Raw genomic sequence first — 16188 nt, forward strand, 5'->3', positions numbered from 1 at the left:
ACAGAGACACACACAGACATACACACACACACACACAGAGACACACACACACACAGACACACAGAGACACACACACACAGAGACACACACACACACACAGACACACACAGACAGACACACACACACACAGAGACACAGAGACACACACACACAGAGACACACACACAGAGAGACACACACAGACATACACACACACACAGAGACACACAGAACACAGAGAGACACACAAAGACACACACAGACACACAGACACACACACACATCAGTCCTCGGTAAAGGCCAGTCATCCTGGGTACCATGATTCTATTCTGTTTATCTGAGCGTCAGGCTAGACTCTGTTCATCTCTTAAGGAAGTCAGTGTGGAGATGGCTGGCTGTTTTGTGGATGGAAAATGCAGAAGGTTATTTTGGGGGAAATCATTAGATGAGTGTTTTGTGAGAAACTTATTGAAATTCTGTTAAGGAACTGCAGTTTATAATCTACAGAATTGTGCTGATACAAATAAGAGGATAATTTGGTCTGTAAACATGGCATTAGGCCAGTCGGCTGGCTCCTGTGACAGCTCAGCACAGAGGTGACCTTGAGAAAGTCCTCAAGCATGCATTGTTCTAAAAGTTGAGGTGAAGGATGCCAAAAAAAGAAAGAAAACAAAACACAAAAAAGCCCTTATTTGGCTTAAAATGTTCCAATCCTTTACCTTTTTAAGACGCTCACCTCTGAGACCTTACCTCATGGCTCTTGGGTGTGGAGCGACACACACACACAGGTATCTGAATTATTTTCAATTTGTGGGCTGCATTTCAATCTTTTTGCTGTTGGTCTCAGTTAATTTAATTAAGATTTTAATTTAACTTTCACAGGATTAAATTAATCTTCTAAGAATTGCTCCATTGTAATTTATTTTTTGTTAATCGAAGGAATAGTCACAACAAAATGACCTCTTGAGTATGGCCCCAGAGATTTGCATGAATGAGCGCTGGCATTACCTGTGACTGTTTCAGCTTCAAACTCTCAGCTTCCTACCAAGCCTCTCCTTGAGGCAGTGGCTCTGAGACTTGAAGAGAATTTGATCTCCTTGACTTGGGGGCTTTGCTGTTGTCTGTGATTCCTTTCCCCTCTTACCTCCCACATGAAGCATCAAGTATGGGCAAGCCGCACCATTCCGCATCAGTGAAAACTTGTGCCTGGCCAGTTGCCAGCGTCTCCTTGCCCATCCTCACATTCCGCCTGGACCAATGGTCCAAACTGCCGTCTTCTTTCATCTGGCACCATCATTTTGCAGTAGCTGCCTAACTGGTCTCTTGATCGCTGTTGATTCCCGTTCCACACCTCACATCCAGTCATCTTTCAAAAACCATAAACTAAATAACATTATGATTACAGTCGAAGGATAAACATGCCGTGCTTGGTAGCTGGCAGTCACAATTGCTACCACAAGTGGCTGAGCAAGAAGTCTTTCAGATCCTGGACTTTGTGACATTTTTATATACATAATGGGATGGGACACAAGTCAACACAAAATTCATGTATATATTGTGTGCAGTGTATTTGTCCAGGCAGACACTAGTATCTGCTAGGTTTTATAGGATATCTACATTTTCTTTTCTTTTCTTTTTTTTTTTTTTTTTGGTTTGGTTTTTCGAGACAGGGTTTCTCTGTGTCGCCCTGGCTGTACTGGAACTCACTCTGTAGATCAGGCTAGCCTCGAGCTCTCAAACTCAGAAATCCGCCTGCCTCTGCCTCCCAAGTGCTGGGATTAAAGGCGTGCGCCACCACCGCCTGGCGGATATCTGCATTTTCATTAGGAACCCTGACACTAAGGTTAAGGGGCTTTCCCACTTGTGATGGTTGTATTTTGACTCAATGAATGTTGAATTTGAGAGCATTTTGAAGTTAGGGTGTGGGCAAGGCTTGGAAGGGTGCAGAGTTAGAACAGTCCATTTTTCTCATATAATTGGTCAACTCCGTCAGCATGACCTGCTGTCATCCCCTGACCCTTGCCAAACTTAACAACTCTCCCTTGCTCTTTATGGATTGGGTCTCTCCTCAAACGATGCCTTTGCCAACGGGCACTTCCTGCAGTCCTGACCAATCCTGCCACCTGCTAACTCTTCTCTGTTCATCCATCCCTTCCTCCCTGGGATAGAAACTCCATGAGAAGAAGGCACTATCTTTTGTATCTCTCAGCGAAACAGCAGAGTGTAAATATCTGTTGCTCAAATGAATGAGTGTTGACTAGTGTATGAAGTGGAAATTTCTGGTTGTGTCATGTGACACAGACACATGTGATATTTTGCTGGACCAAACTCATGTGATGTTTCGCTGAAGCAGACCTGTGAGGGAACTAGTGATGTTTGGAGAGAGTATAAGTAGGACCTAACAGACAGTGATGGCACGCTTGCATTGGTTTTGAGTCTGAGGATCTTCACTTCTTTGAGAGAGACATGACAGAGAATTTCTCCTGGCATTCTGGCCGTTTCTGATCACTCCCAGCTGACTCATGCTGACAGCAGAGGCCTGGTTGTTTCTGCTGGATCATGTTGCTGATGCTGATCCATGTTTGGTGACACTACTGAGCTGGACTGCTGGTATTCTGACAATGAAGATTGAGATTGCCCCCAAAGAACTGCTTCTAAACAGGTCCACATCCCCTTGTCCTGTCATCCATCTTTTCTCCCCTACCTTTGGATGGTGGGCAAGAGGGAGTGTTCAAACTTTTGAGAACCCTTATTAAAATAAAGTAGGTTGTGAAAAATCTAAGCCTACACCTGTAATTAAAAACAAAGTTTAACGGATTTGCAGAGTTAAATTTATGTTTCAGAGTATAGTGGTTTGAAAAGACTTGGCCTCCATAGAATCATGTGTTTGAATGCTTGGCCCACGAGGAGTGACATTGTTAGGAAGTGTAACTTTGTTAGGTGTGGCCTTGTTGGAGGAAATGTGTCACTGTCGAGGTGGGCTTTGGGGTCCTAGGCTTAACATCCATCCAGTGTAGAAAAGACAGTCTTCTCCTGGCTGCCTTTGGATCAAGATATAGAACTCTCAGCTTCTTCTCCAGCACCATGTCTGCCTAGATACTACCATGCTTCTGGCCACGATGATAATGGACTGAACCTCTGAAACTGTAAGCCAGCCCCAATTAAATGTTGTCCTTTATAAAAGTTGCCTTGGTCATGGTGCCTCTTCACAGCAGTAAAACCCTAAGACACAGAGAAAAAAAATCAGTGCTTCTTGTCATGTCAATCCTAGACAATGTACACCTCTGAGTATCTTTATGACTAGCAATATACTCACAATCTGTTTCTCTAAAAGTCTTTATATTTTACTGCACAATCGTATGAGTTTTGGCAAGTCCATGTGGGATGCCTAATCTTGTTTGTCAACTTAATACTCCTGGGAAGAGGGAATCTCAGTTGGGAGATTGCCTTCATCAGATTGACTTGTGGCCTTGTCTGTGTGGCATTGCTTCATTGATATAGGAAGGCCCAGTGCATGATGGGCAGCACTATTTCTGGGAAGGTAGGCCTGGGCTCTATCAAAAAGCTAGCTGAGTAAGCCAGAAAGTTCTTAGGTGGTCTCGGCTTCAGTTCTTGCCTCCAGGTTCCTGTTTTATCTTCCCTCAATAATAGACTGTAACCTGAGAGCCAAATAAACCCTTTCCTTCCCGGGGTTGCTTTTGGTTGGTGTTTTGTCATTACCAGTGCCCTTCTGTGTGACAAGTCCCACTAGAGAGGTAGAGAACTCGCCCACTACCATATACAACTTCCTGTAACTCCTCACCGGCCCTCCCTTTCCACAAGCAACCACTGCTCTGCTTCCTGTCTTTAGACACTGATGTGGAGGCTTCAAATGGAGTCCCTCAGCTATGTGAGTGTCGTTGTGACTTTGCTCGGGATGACAACTTTTAGATTAATCTATATTGTTGCACAAAATGGGGGTTCATTTCTTTTCTTTAATGTTCTTTGTTTGTTTCCCAGATTAAGTAAATCTCGGTCCTTTCATGAGCATTCTGAGCTATATCTTCCGTGTGGTTTTCCTCTCTCCCTCCCCGTCCCTCTCTTCCTCTGTAAAGGTTTGGAGACAGGCCTCACTCTCCGGCCCAGGCAGGCCTGGTTTATTTTTATTTTTTTTTTCTTAGCTTGCAGACAGCTGCTACAGATCAAGAAATATTATTGCACTTGGCGAAATGAGGCACATTGTTTTAAAAAGTCAACTTGAGAAACAAACAAATTTCCTTTGTTGAACAGTTTGCTGAACTTGGAGGATGGTTGAGGAGACCATTCTTAGATGCCTGAGCTGAGACAAAATATTTGAGGAAAATAAAAAGGATATTTGGTGTAGTGAGCAGAAGATCCTCTGGCTCATGCGGTGAGAGGAAAATTGGATCAGTCATTCTGGAAACTACACAGAGTCAAGCAGCAAATGGGAGGAGAGTTTTCCAAATGTGTGTTGGGGGAATTAAAAGGCTAACAGACAGCCCTTGTATTTGTAGGACAATATGAAGAATTAATCAAGGAGTTCAAAGGTAAAGAGGAAATAAAACCCAGATTCGCTTCTATGTTTGTTAAGTGAAAAAGAAACAGATGACCAGTCAGGGGTCAGCTGGGGTTTCTGGAAGCACAGCATTGGCTATGGAAAGCAGCTTTACAAAGGACTCCTGGCCCAGGCTCACCAGCCTGTGTCTTCACAGCTGTACCTAGTTGTCTCTTGTTCTTGGCTTGTCCCTTGCACTTTCAAGGAGCCAGCATTGTCTCAGCACTCTGGATGGTGGGCCAAGATACTGAGGTTCATCTTTCAATGTCTTGGGCTGATTCACAGAGAAGACAGGATTTGTGAGAACACTCGTTAGGATTTTGGGGCGACAGACAAATGAGAAACAATCAGTTTGACTCTCCAACAACTGGAGTCTAGGTGGAAACTCCCAGTCTCTTAGGATAAAACACATAATCCTCTTTGGAAATTCCTGGTATGGCCACAGATGGGAGATTGGTTCTTTTTTCCCCTCAAGCCCACAAATTAACAAGCACATAATCCAAAGATAACTTAACAGTGAGTATTCTAACAAATTCTTAGTTTATTAATTTTTCCAAAGTGAATCGTAACTATCCATTCAATACAATGATTTTACATTTTTCCACTGGCTGCTAAAACACACTGGAAAGCTCTCAGATCATGGTGGCAGCTCTCTGCAGGGTGGCCTTCCTTGAAATAACTTACTGGCTTTAGCTGGTTGTTGTATTGTGTGCTAGTCACCGTGTTAGCTCAGATAGAAATCAGGCATCAGTGGGGCTGGGAATCCAGTTAATATTGCATGCTTCCTCTCAATCAGGGAGAAATTTGCCATATTTTTTTTTCCTCCATAGGCTCATGCCAAAATCTGGCATCTCTACAATACTTCTTTCCGCCCCACTCAGGGAGGCCTGGTGTCTATCGCCTTAAGCTCCCATTGGATCAATCCTCGAAGAATGACCGACCATAACATCAGAGAATGCCAGAAGTCTCTTGACTTTGTGCTAGGCTGGTTTGCCAAACCCATATTTATCGATGGCGACTACCCAGAGAGCATGAAGAGCAACCTCTCGTCTCTTCTGCCCGTCGTTACCGAGTCTGAGAAGAGGTTCATCAGAGGAACTGCTGACTTTTTCGCTCTCTCCTTTGGACCAACCTTGAGCTTTCAGCTATTGGACCCTAACATGAAGTTCCGCCAACTGGAGTCTCCCAGCCTGAGGCAGCTTCTGTCTTGGATAGATCTGGAATATAACCACCCTCAAATATTTATTGTGGAAAATGGCTGGTTTGTCTCGGGGACCACCAAAAGAGACGATGCCAAATATATGTATTACCTCAAGAAGTTCATAATGGAAACCTTAAAAGGTATGCTCTCAAGTGAAATGCCCATTTTTTTTTTTGCCAAAATTCACAAATGCACACTACCACATACACCCCCTCACACACCACATACACCCTCCTACACAGCTACACCCCCACATACATACACACCACATACCATACACACACATTACACACACATACATATCATATATGCACACTTCACACACACCATATAGACATACACAAGCATCACATACCACATACACTGTACCATATGTACACATTACATACATATACATATCATATATGCACGCACCACACATATACCATACCATATACACATACACATCATACACCACACACACATCACACATACCATACACCACACATAGCATACACACACACACACCACACACACACACGATACCACATATACCTTTTAAGCCTATCTGCAAAATGTGGCTATATAACTTTTGTCACAATGTGGATAATTTAAGCAGCAGAGAGAATGTATTTATGCAACTCTCCTCTCACTTGGGCTCTTCAGAAACTAAAATTTTCAAGTTCCATAAAAGGAACCTTGATAATTTTCTGATAAGAGAACAAAACAAGATTCATATTTAAGGTCAGCGGACTCACAGTCTCTCGAGTACACCGCTAGATTGTATAACACAGTATTAAAAGTCTCAGACTGTCTCGCTCTCTCTCTCTCTATTTCTAGTTCACTTGTTTTAGCTGAATAGCATGCTTTTCTTGAATTTTTCTGAAATGTCCATACAGTTATTCGATGTATGTTGATCATTTATAACCACCGCTAGCTCCCTCTTTCAACAACAAAGTGCTTTTTTAGAGCAAGAAGAATATTCATATGATTTGGATAAACTGAACTTTAAAGCCTAGGGAAGTGGGTTAGCTGTAACATACTTGCCTGGCACCCCAAGGCCTTTGGTCCATCCACCGCACAGGAAAAAGAAGACACCAGTCACAATGTTAGGTGCCCAGGTTAGGAACAACAAGCCACTCTAGCACCTCTGGGAACGAGAGGCTGCTACTGTGGAGGTAAAACTGTCTTTGAAGACATCGGTTGGGGGAGTTCTCTAGATTTGGTGAGAGCCTTTTGTGAACAAGAAAAAAGAAATGTTTACCAAACAAGAAGCATTACACCTGACTTGTTTCTGTCTTTTAATTTTTGTTTTTTGAGATTTTATTTATTTTTATTTTATGTCTGTGCATTTTTGCCTGCATGTGTGTATGTATACCACATGCATGCAATGCTCACAGGGGCCAGAAGAGGGCGTTGGATCTCTTACACTGGAGTTACAGTTGTGAGCCACCATGTGGGTGCTGGGAACCAAACCTGGATCCTCTGGAAGAGCAGCCAGTGCTTTTACACTGAGCCATCTCTCTAGCCCCTTGCTTTGCTTCTTTAAGTGGAAATCCCAACTCTGCTTGAGTCATACAAAGCCCAGTGACACTGCTCACAAATCGGGGGTGACACTGCTCTTGTCCTCTCTTCCCTCTGCAGCCATCAGACTGGATGGGGTCAACGTTATTGGGTACACCGCGTGGTCCCTCATGGATGGCTTTGAGTGGCACAGGGGCTACAGCATCCGGCGAGGACTCTTCTATGTCGACTTTCTGAGTCAGGAGAAGGAGCTGTTGCCTAAGTCTTCGGCCTTGTTCTACCAAAAGCTGATAGAGAATAATGGCTTCCCTCCTTTACCTGAAAACCAGCCCCTTGAAGGGACATTTCCCTGTGACTTTGCTTGGGGAATTGTTGACAACTACATTCAAGTAAGTCAGCCTTCAAACCCCATCAGCAGTATCAGCAAGCCTCATGCTTCCTCATTAAGCTCTTGCCATGGTACAGCTGCAGCATTGGGACTTTGAGCCAAACAAGGTTCCCTAGTGAGCTTGTGAACTACATAGTCCAGAATGCTTCAGTCTTCAAACATCTTTCAATTTACATCTTGCGCTTTTCGTTAGGTCCAAAGGGAAAACAAACCAAAGCATGAATATGTAAGCTCTGTTAAGATAACACAAAGACAAGGCACTCTCCTTTAGTATTATGGTTGGGATCCCTGCTCAGGAAGTTAACGTTTCTCATAAATAAGATTCAACACAGAAGTCTAGAGAGTCTCAGGGATGCTGCTGAGAATGTGGCTGGAGCATTTAGCAGATCCCTCCTCACCGTAAATGCCCCACTCCAGGCTCGTAGAAAACACCTCGAGAGAGCAAACCATTGTTTCAATGATTTGTTGATAGCACCGAGGTGCTCCAAAATGATCAGTTAGTATTTACTGAGCATCAGTGTAGGAAGTGCTCAAAACCATTTTTTACTTTCCCCAGTTTTAAAGTGACTTGTTTCTCATGGTTTGGCTGAATACTTTATGTAAGCACTTGCTGGCTGCCTTTTGTGTACAAAACCCTGTGTGAGTTGCTGGATTACCCTCGTGAGGAAGACAAAAAGTTCGGTATCTATAGTCAGATCTCAAGGTTTAGCATGTTGGATTCTAGCTCAGTGGCTCTCAACCTTCCTAATACTGTAACTCTTTAATGCTATTCCTCATGTTGTGGTAACCCCACCCATCATATGATTATTTTTCTTCCTACTTCATGACTGTAATTTTGCTACTTCTATAGTAATGTAAATATCTGTGTTTTCTGATGGCCTTGACCCCAAAGGGCTGTGACCCACAGGTTGAGAACCACTGTTCTAGCCCATAAGGATGGCTACAAGTTGTAACTTCAAAAGAAACATTCAGAAAAATGCTTAGGTCCAAGGAGAGACTTTCTTATATGAATGGAGTTTTTATTTCCTGTAGATATCAAAATTTTTGTTTGAAAGTACATCATCGATCCTTGATGTATTTCTGCCCCTGTTGATGTATGATGTTCTTTTGGCTCTTAGACTATGTAGCTCAATCTAGAGGTGATTTTGGGCTTTCCTCTCCTTACCTTCAAAAGATAGGTAAGCAATGTTGAATGGAGCTGTATTGAGGCCTGAAATGGCTCTGGTCTTGTTTTCCAGCTTGGGGCTATTGACATCTAGTTGAACAATGAGGTGCTGGAATCTACTGCAAAAGGTCTTTAGGACAAAGGACATGTCCTAGAAGAGAGTGAAAGACCCCCAAAGGGTGACCCTCACTTGGGTCACTGAGAGGGCGCAGACCCAAAGATACTCCAGAGACCATCTTGCTGTAATCACAAGAGTCAGGTTTATTGTCGGAGCTCCGGGCCGATACGTGCCTCACACAGGAGGTAGAGGAATCGACCCAGAGGCCCAAAAGCTTAGGGTTAATATAGGCAAAGGCCAGGGGGGAGCAGGAGGTTGTGGCACAGTCACACACAATTGGTTGTTTCAAATATCTGCAATTTGTGCAAGCAGATCCCGTGCAGAGGTTTGACTAATCTCATGGGAACAGTCCCTGGTTCCTGTGGCCTTGGGACCCAGTGAGAATGCTTATCTGAGCCAACAGACCATCTGGCTGAATTTAATTCGAAAGTCCTTGGGACCTTTGGTGGGAGTTTTTCCAGAGGAGGCTAAGTCAAACATCATGGAAACAGATGGGTGTTTCATTATTGTTCTCATTCTCAAGGAATTTATCCTTGAGCATCTTCCCTATCTCTTACAGCCGGCTGATTCCCAGAACACTCAATTGACCTTTGTTTCTCCAGCTCTGCATTTTTTATGGCGGCTTTGGGCTAGCGAATTTGCTGACCTGTATTTTTAACTACTTGTATTTGTGAATTAAGGCTTTCTGCTATACTAAGTTAAATTCTTTCTTCAAGAGTAGTAGAACTCCAGCCCCTTTCTGTTCCTTCTTCCCCCATTTAATCATGATGTGAGAAGTTTGTCATACTCTGTGTCCCCCACTGTAGTGTGCCAGTTCACTACAGTCCCCCAAACAATGAGGCCCATTGACTATCGACCAGAGCATCCAAAGCCATGAGCCCAAACCAGCCTTGGCTCTTTACCTCTATTTTCTCAGGTTTGTTAGAATTGATGGGATGCTAGCCAACACCACAAGGATGTCTGAGAGCCATAGACACAACCACAGCAGCCCCATCCTGCTCAGTGTGAGATTATGTTCCTGTTCCATGTCCCTCCATGTCCAAGGCTATCTGGAACCTCCTATCCTAATTCGTCAGAGTCTACAGTGAAGTTTAGGTAGGCTCTAACGTGGTAGAAATGGAGATGTTGAAGAAGGAGGAAGAAGATAAATGTGTCCTACAACCCTCTCCCTCCATATCTTTGTTGGGGCCAGGAGTAGATGAGATGGTTCCTGGTCTTTGTTGTATTTCTTTACCTCTTGAGGGGTTCCTGCTGGCCATGCTGGTCCCTGCACTGGCGACTCATACACATTACTTGGCATAACAGCTGAAGTCTGCCGAGTGTCTTCAAGTACAGTCAGTATTCAGACTTCCATCTGTGCCGCAAGGCAGGGCTGTGTGCGAAAGCCATCTTCCCTTTACCCTGTTCCCTGAAGATGGGTTGTGTCTTCACTTTGGGAGTGAGTGCTAGGGTTTTGTTTGATGTGCTTGAAAGAGAAGGGCAATCCCAATCAGAACCAAAATCATGGCAGTGAATAGGGAATGGGGAGAGAAGTCTTGTTTTGTTTTGGATTTTGTTATCTATTCATTTTGCAGGGCCTTGTACCTGCTAGTCACTGTTACTGAGTCACACCATCCAGTCCTTAAGGCTGGATCTTATCTGACGTCAGCGATGCAGTGTGGCCCCAGACCCTCTCTCTGGCTGTACTGTCCTTTGAGATCATCTACTCAGGGTATCTGACCTGTTACATGTTCAAGGCCCTCTGCATCCTCTGTGAACCCAACCAAACACGAAAGTCCCTGTCAACCCCGCTATGGTTGTAAATGCTCCAGAAGCTCCCTGGTGGGAACAGGCTGCAGCTAGGGTTTACTTCTGTCTATCTACACTGCTGGCTTTCCTCGGTGTCCTCAGAGCTCTTCTCAAGACAACTCCTGGGCTGACAGAGTCAGAATGCCTTCTCTGTTCTCTCAGCGTGAGCTGGGTGTCTTTGTGACAAGCAGCACTCAGCCCTTCTACATTCTATTATGTTAATGTCTCAAGAACTGATTTTCTTAAGGAATATTTTTATTAATTATTTGGGAATTCTATAGTGGATTTGGATCATATTTACCTCCTCCTATTATCCCCCTGACTTCTTCCAGAAGACTCATCTACGTCTTCCCAACCCCCAAACTTCACATTGTCCCCCACCCTTCTTCAAATGGACCTTTCCTGTGATTTGTACTGCCCATGTAATCCTGGTGGGGGCAGTCCACTGGAATGTGGCTCGCCTACATCCTTAAGGAAAATGGGCTCTCCCTGCCCTAGAAGCCGTTATCTATCCATATCGATGCAGGGGTGGGTGCTCAAGAACCATTATCTTTCTTTCTATCTATCTATCTATCTATCTATCTATCTATCTATCTATCTATCTATCTTTCTATCTATCTCCTTCCCTCCCTCCCTCCCTTCCTTCCTTCCTTCCTTGCTTCCTTCCTTCCTCCCTCCCTTCCTTCTTCCTTTCCTCCTCCCCTCCCTCCCTTTTTTCCTTCCTTCCTTCCTCCCTTCCTTCTTCCTTTCCTCCTTCTCTCCCTCCCTTTTTCCCTTCCTTCCTTCTTCCCTTCCTTCTTCCTTCCCTCCTCCCCTCCCTCCCCTTTTCCCTTCCTTCCTTCCTTCCTTCCTTCCTTCCTTCCTTCCTTCCTTCCTTCCTTTTTTTATGCTAACATGCTGACTGCCTTGGCTCTGTGTAGACAACCCCAGATGCTGTGAGTTCGTGAGTGTATGGATTCTGTCATGGCTGAAAGATGCTATCTCTGGTCCTCCCCAGCCTCTGCTCTGACAACCTTCCTGTTCTTAGATGGTCCCAGCGTTGTGAGTTTCTACGTTAACCACTGTTCAGTGCACCAAGACACTTTGAGAAGTGATTTGTTTTTTAAACCCTAAAGTTTCTTTTTTCCCTCCTGGTTAGTGCTCCATGCTCAAGAGCTGCAGCATAAATTTCACCCAAATAATTAAAACTATCCCACTAAGCCAGGTGGTAGTGGAGCACGCCTTTGATCCCAGCGCTTGGAAGGCAGAGGCAGGAGGATCTTTGTGAGTTTGAGGCCAGCCTGGTCTATAGAGCAAGTTTCAAAGCAGCCAGGGCTACACAGAGAAACCCTGTCTTAAAAAACAAAAAACAGTGTGTGTGTGTGTGTGTGTGTGTGTGTGTGAGTGTGTGTGTGTGTGTGTGTGTGTGTGTGTGTGTATCCCCCTAGCTACACACCACCTGTTAGAAGTTTGTAGCTGGGTACATTCACATATTCACATGGGGGTCACTTTGTTCAGACTCTGTGTCCCAGCTCCTAAGTTTGTTTGTTCATAACCACTGGTGGTGTTAGTTGACCAAAGTGAAGCAGATTACACACAACATGGCATGTCATGGTTGTCCACCTCTCTGAGGAGAAACTTTTATCAATAACAGATTAAATATGTGTTTTTTACTCATCCTTCCTCAAATGCCTATTCTTACTTTTTCGTAAAACGTAAGGCAGTAAACTGCTGTAAGTTAGGGGGGACTTTTTTTGCCTGCACGCTCATTTCTACGGCTTTCCTAGTTTGGAGAACTGATCCCACCATCCGCAATCCTACACGGTCTTTCATACTTGTTTTTAGTTAGACTCAATAAAAACTGTTATTCTGGGATGGTTCTGGTAGAGAAGTTATGAATTTAGTTCATTCAGAGTTGACTAAAAATAATCCAAAAGAGTTGCCTCTAGGCGGGCGGTGGTGGCGCACGCCTTTAGTCCCAGCACTTGGGAGGCAGAGGCAGGCGGATTTCTGAGTTCGAGAGTTCGAGGCTAGCCTGGTCTACAGAGTGAGTTCCAGGACAGCCAGGGCTAAACAGAGAAACCCTGTCTCGAAAAAAAAAAAAAAAAAAAAAAAAAAAAAAAAAGAGTTGCCTATGGCTCTGAAGACTTGAACCTTCAAAGACTATGCAGGTAAGTAAGTATTTTCTCTTGCAAAGCTGAGACTGTAAAGCATTTGTGGGCGCTGGGCGGTGGAAGAGGACTTCTGAGGAATTCCCTCAGCATCAGAAATGTGCGTGGGTGAGCCATGGGTCTCCAGAAAGGCAGTTTCCCTCAGACCCTTATTTATTTATTTATTTATTTATTTATTTATTTATTTATTTATTTTACTGCTCTCCTTTGTAAACACAACACTTGCCTTGCCCCTTGGAGAACAACATGCTTACACCCTGGCCTGGAGATTCAAGAACAGGCTTCAGCAGACTCCCTTCTTTTATGGGAAGGGCAGATGGAGGCACCTGTTCTCACAGGACTATTTCAGAGCAAAGCCCAGCTTAGCTTGCCACTGTGAGGTGGGCTGTCCCTTTCTGTGCAAGCAGATTTTCTGATGCTGCGCCCACACTTGGCCTACATTTCCTAGAGACTGTCTTCAGTTTTGGAGGCTTACATATTTCATGGATGAGAAGAGTCAAACCGTAAAGCCACACTTGAAAAGTTCCCCTGTGATCAATGACAGTACTGTCTCTGTGTGTACTTTTAAATCATCACGTTATGTTATCAAAGTTTTGGTTTTTGTTTTTTTTGTTTGGGTTGTTGTTGGTTTTGGTTTTTCTGAGGTTTCTCTGTGTAGCTCTGGCTGTCTTAGAACTCACTCTGTAGACCAGGCTGTCCTTGAACTCTGCCTCTGCCTCTAGAGTGCCAAGATTAAAAGCATGTGCCACCACTGGCCAGCTGTGTTATCTAAGTTTTCTCTCAAGCCAAAAAAAGGCAAGAGTTACACATACTTGAAAACCGAAACATGCCTCAATACAGATTGTAATTGTAGCAAGCAGTTTGGTAACACATGTCACTTTGTTTTCTGACTTCAAACTACTCATGAGCAAATTTTCTAAATTTCTTATTTTTTTAAAAAAAAAAAAACAATTTTGTTTTTGTTTGCTTAAAAGCAGTCTTAGGACTGGAGAGATGACTCAGTGGTTAAAAGCACTGAATGCTTTTGCAGAGGACCCTATTTGGTTCCCAGTACCCACATGGTAGCTCACAGCCATCTGTAATTCCAGTTCCAAAGGATCTGATGCCCTCTTCTGGCCTCTATGGCAATTGCACACACGTGGTGCACATGCATGCATGTAGGCAAACAATCATACACATAAACTAAAATAAATATACCTTTAAAAATAAATAGAAGCAGGGCAGTGGTGGCACACACCTTTAATCCCAGCACTTGGGAGGCAGAGGAAGGTGGATTTCTGAGTTCGAGGCCAGCCTGGTTACAGAGTGAGTTTCAGGATAGCCAGGGATACACAGAGAAACCCTGTCTCGAAAAACAAAAACAAAAACAAAAACAAAGAAAGAAAGAAAGAAAGAAAGAAAGAAAGAAAGAAAGAAGGAAAGAAAGAAAGAAAGAAAGAAAGAAATCAGTGTTATATCATTTGTGGCTTCTTACATTAAAAGCACAACATCTATACCAGTTGCAGGGATACATACCTGTAATCTCAGCATTCAAGAGGCTGAGAGACCAGCTGAGGCTACTTAATTTTTTTAATTGAAGTTATACAATAAAATATTCTCTGCTTGTATTTTACATACTGTCTGTGAATAGAAATCAGTAGTGTCTTTTATCTGAAGTGACAACGTTCATATTTAAAAATATCTTAATCTAAGAGTTTGAATTAACAAGAACTATGGGTAATATACACATGCATTGGGTATTTTTGTTTGTTTTGTTTTGTTTTTTAAGGGGAATGTTCTCTTTCTTGGGAACAGCCGTTTAAGCATTCAAGTGGAGAGAGCCAAACTGTGCACCTCTTGCTTGCTAGAGTTGTTGAAGTTATGCCTGCATTTTTCGGGTCTGCCCAGGTAGCTAACAGTTGCTCGGTTCTTTGTAGGTGGACACCACTCTCTCTCAGTTTACTGACCCGAATGTCTATCTGTGGGATGTGCATCACAGTAAGAGACTTATTAAAGTAGACGGGGTTGTAGCCAAGAAGAGAAAACCTTACTGTGTTGATTTCTCCGCAATCCGGCCTCAGATAGCCTTACTTCGAGAAATGCGGGTCACCCACTTTCGCTTCTCCCTGGACTGGGCCCTGATCTTACCTTTGGGTAACCAGACCCAAGTGAACCACACGGTGCTGCACTTCTACCGCTGCATGGTCAGCGAGCTGGTGCACGCCAACATCACTCCAGTGGTGGCCCTGTGGCAACCAGCAGTCCCGCACCAAGGCCTGCCACATGCCCTTGCAAAACATGGAGCCTGGGAGAACCCGCACACTGCCCTGGCGTTTGCAGACTACGCAAACCTGTGCTTTAAAGAGCTGGGCCACTGGGTCAAGTTCTGGATCACCATGAACGAGCCAAACACAAGGAACATGACCTACCGTGCCGGACACCACCTTCTGAAAGCTCATGCCTTGGCTTGGCACCTGTACGATGACAAGTTTAGGGCGGCTCAGAAAGGCAAAATATCCATCGCCTTGCAGGCTGACTGGATCGAACCGGCCTGCCCTTTCTCTCAAAAGGACAAAGAAGTGGCCGAGAGAGTTTTGGAATTTGATATAGGCTGGTTGGCAGAGCCTATTTTCGGCTCCGGAGATTATCCACGAGTGATGAGGGACTGGCTGAACCAAAAAAACAATTTTCTTTTGCCCTATTTCACCGACGAGGAAAAAAAGCTAATCCAGGGTTCTTTTGACTTCCTGGCGGTGAGCCATTACACCACCATCCTGGTAGACTGGGAAAAGGAGGATCCGATGAAATACAACGATTACCTGGAGGTGCAGGAGATGACTGACATCACATGGCTCAACTCTCCCAGTCAGGTGGCAGTGGTGCCTTGGGGGCTGCGCAAAGTGCTCAACTGGCTAAGGTTCAAGTACGGAGACCTCCCGATGTATGTGACAGCCAATGGCATCGATGACGATCCCCACGCCGAGCAAGACTCACTGAGGATGTATTATATTAAGAATTACGTGAATGAGGCTCTGAAAGGTGAGGCCCCTCCCCCTCAGTCCCAGAAATGCTGTCACCATCAGAGTGTATATGGTTCTCCCCCCCACCCCCCCCAGACAACAGTAACTCAATCTCTGGGCGCAACAACTAGAATGCTAATCTTGTAAACCATATTAAATCTAAGTCTTCCAGTGGCGAATCCACCAGGATTCACCATATAAGCCAGGAGACACTAGTAGCTACATCTTGTCCTCACACTGTCCCCGTCCAAAAGTGCGTGTATGGTTCTTGATGGAGAGGAAACCGCTGCCCATCCTGAAGTAGAACTAAAGACAGCGGTCTTCCCGGCGTTGAAAGAGCAT

At 44.3% G+C, this 16188-nt stretch overlaps 1 protein-coding gene across 1 annotated transcript in view; it reads left to right on the forward strand.

Annotated features, from left to right (window-relative positions):
* The window catches only part of Kl (klotho), a 43100-nt gene that overhangs the window by 23769 nt on the left and 3143 nt on the right, over window positions 1–16188 (forward strand). Inside the window, exons 2-4 of the mRNA XM_028779833.1 lie at window positions 5365–5875; window positions 7359–7627; window positions 14764–15865. Of these exons, the coding sequence (XP_028635666.1) occupies window positions 5365–5875; window positions 7359–7627; window positions 14764–15865 (1882 nt within the window). The remainder of the gene's footprint in view (window positions 1–5364; window positions 5876–7358; window positions 7628–14763; window positions 15866–16188) is intronic.

This window comes from Grammomys surdaster, unplaced genomic scaffold (assembly GCF_004785775.1).
Source record: "Grammomys surdaster isolate TR1022 unplaced genomic scaffold, NIH_TR_1.0 362, whole genome shotgun sequence".
Lineage (NCBI taxonomy): Eukaryota > Metazoa > Chordata > Mammalia > Rodentia > Muridae > Grammomys > Grammomys surdaster.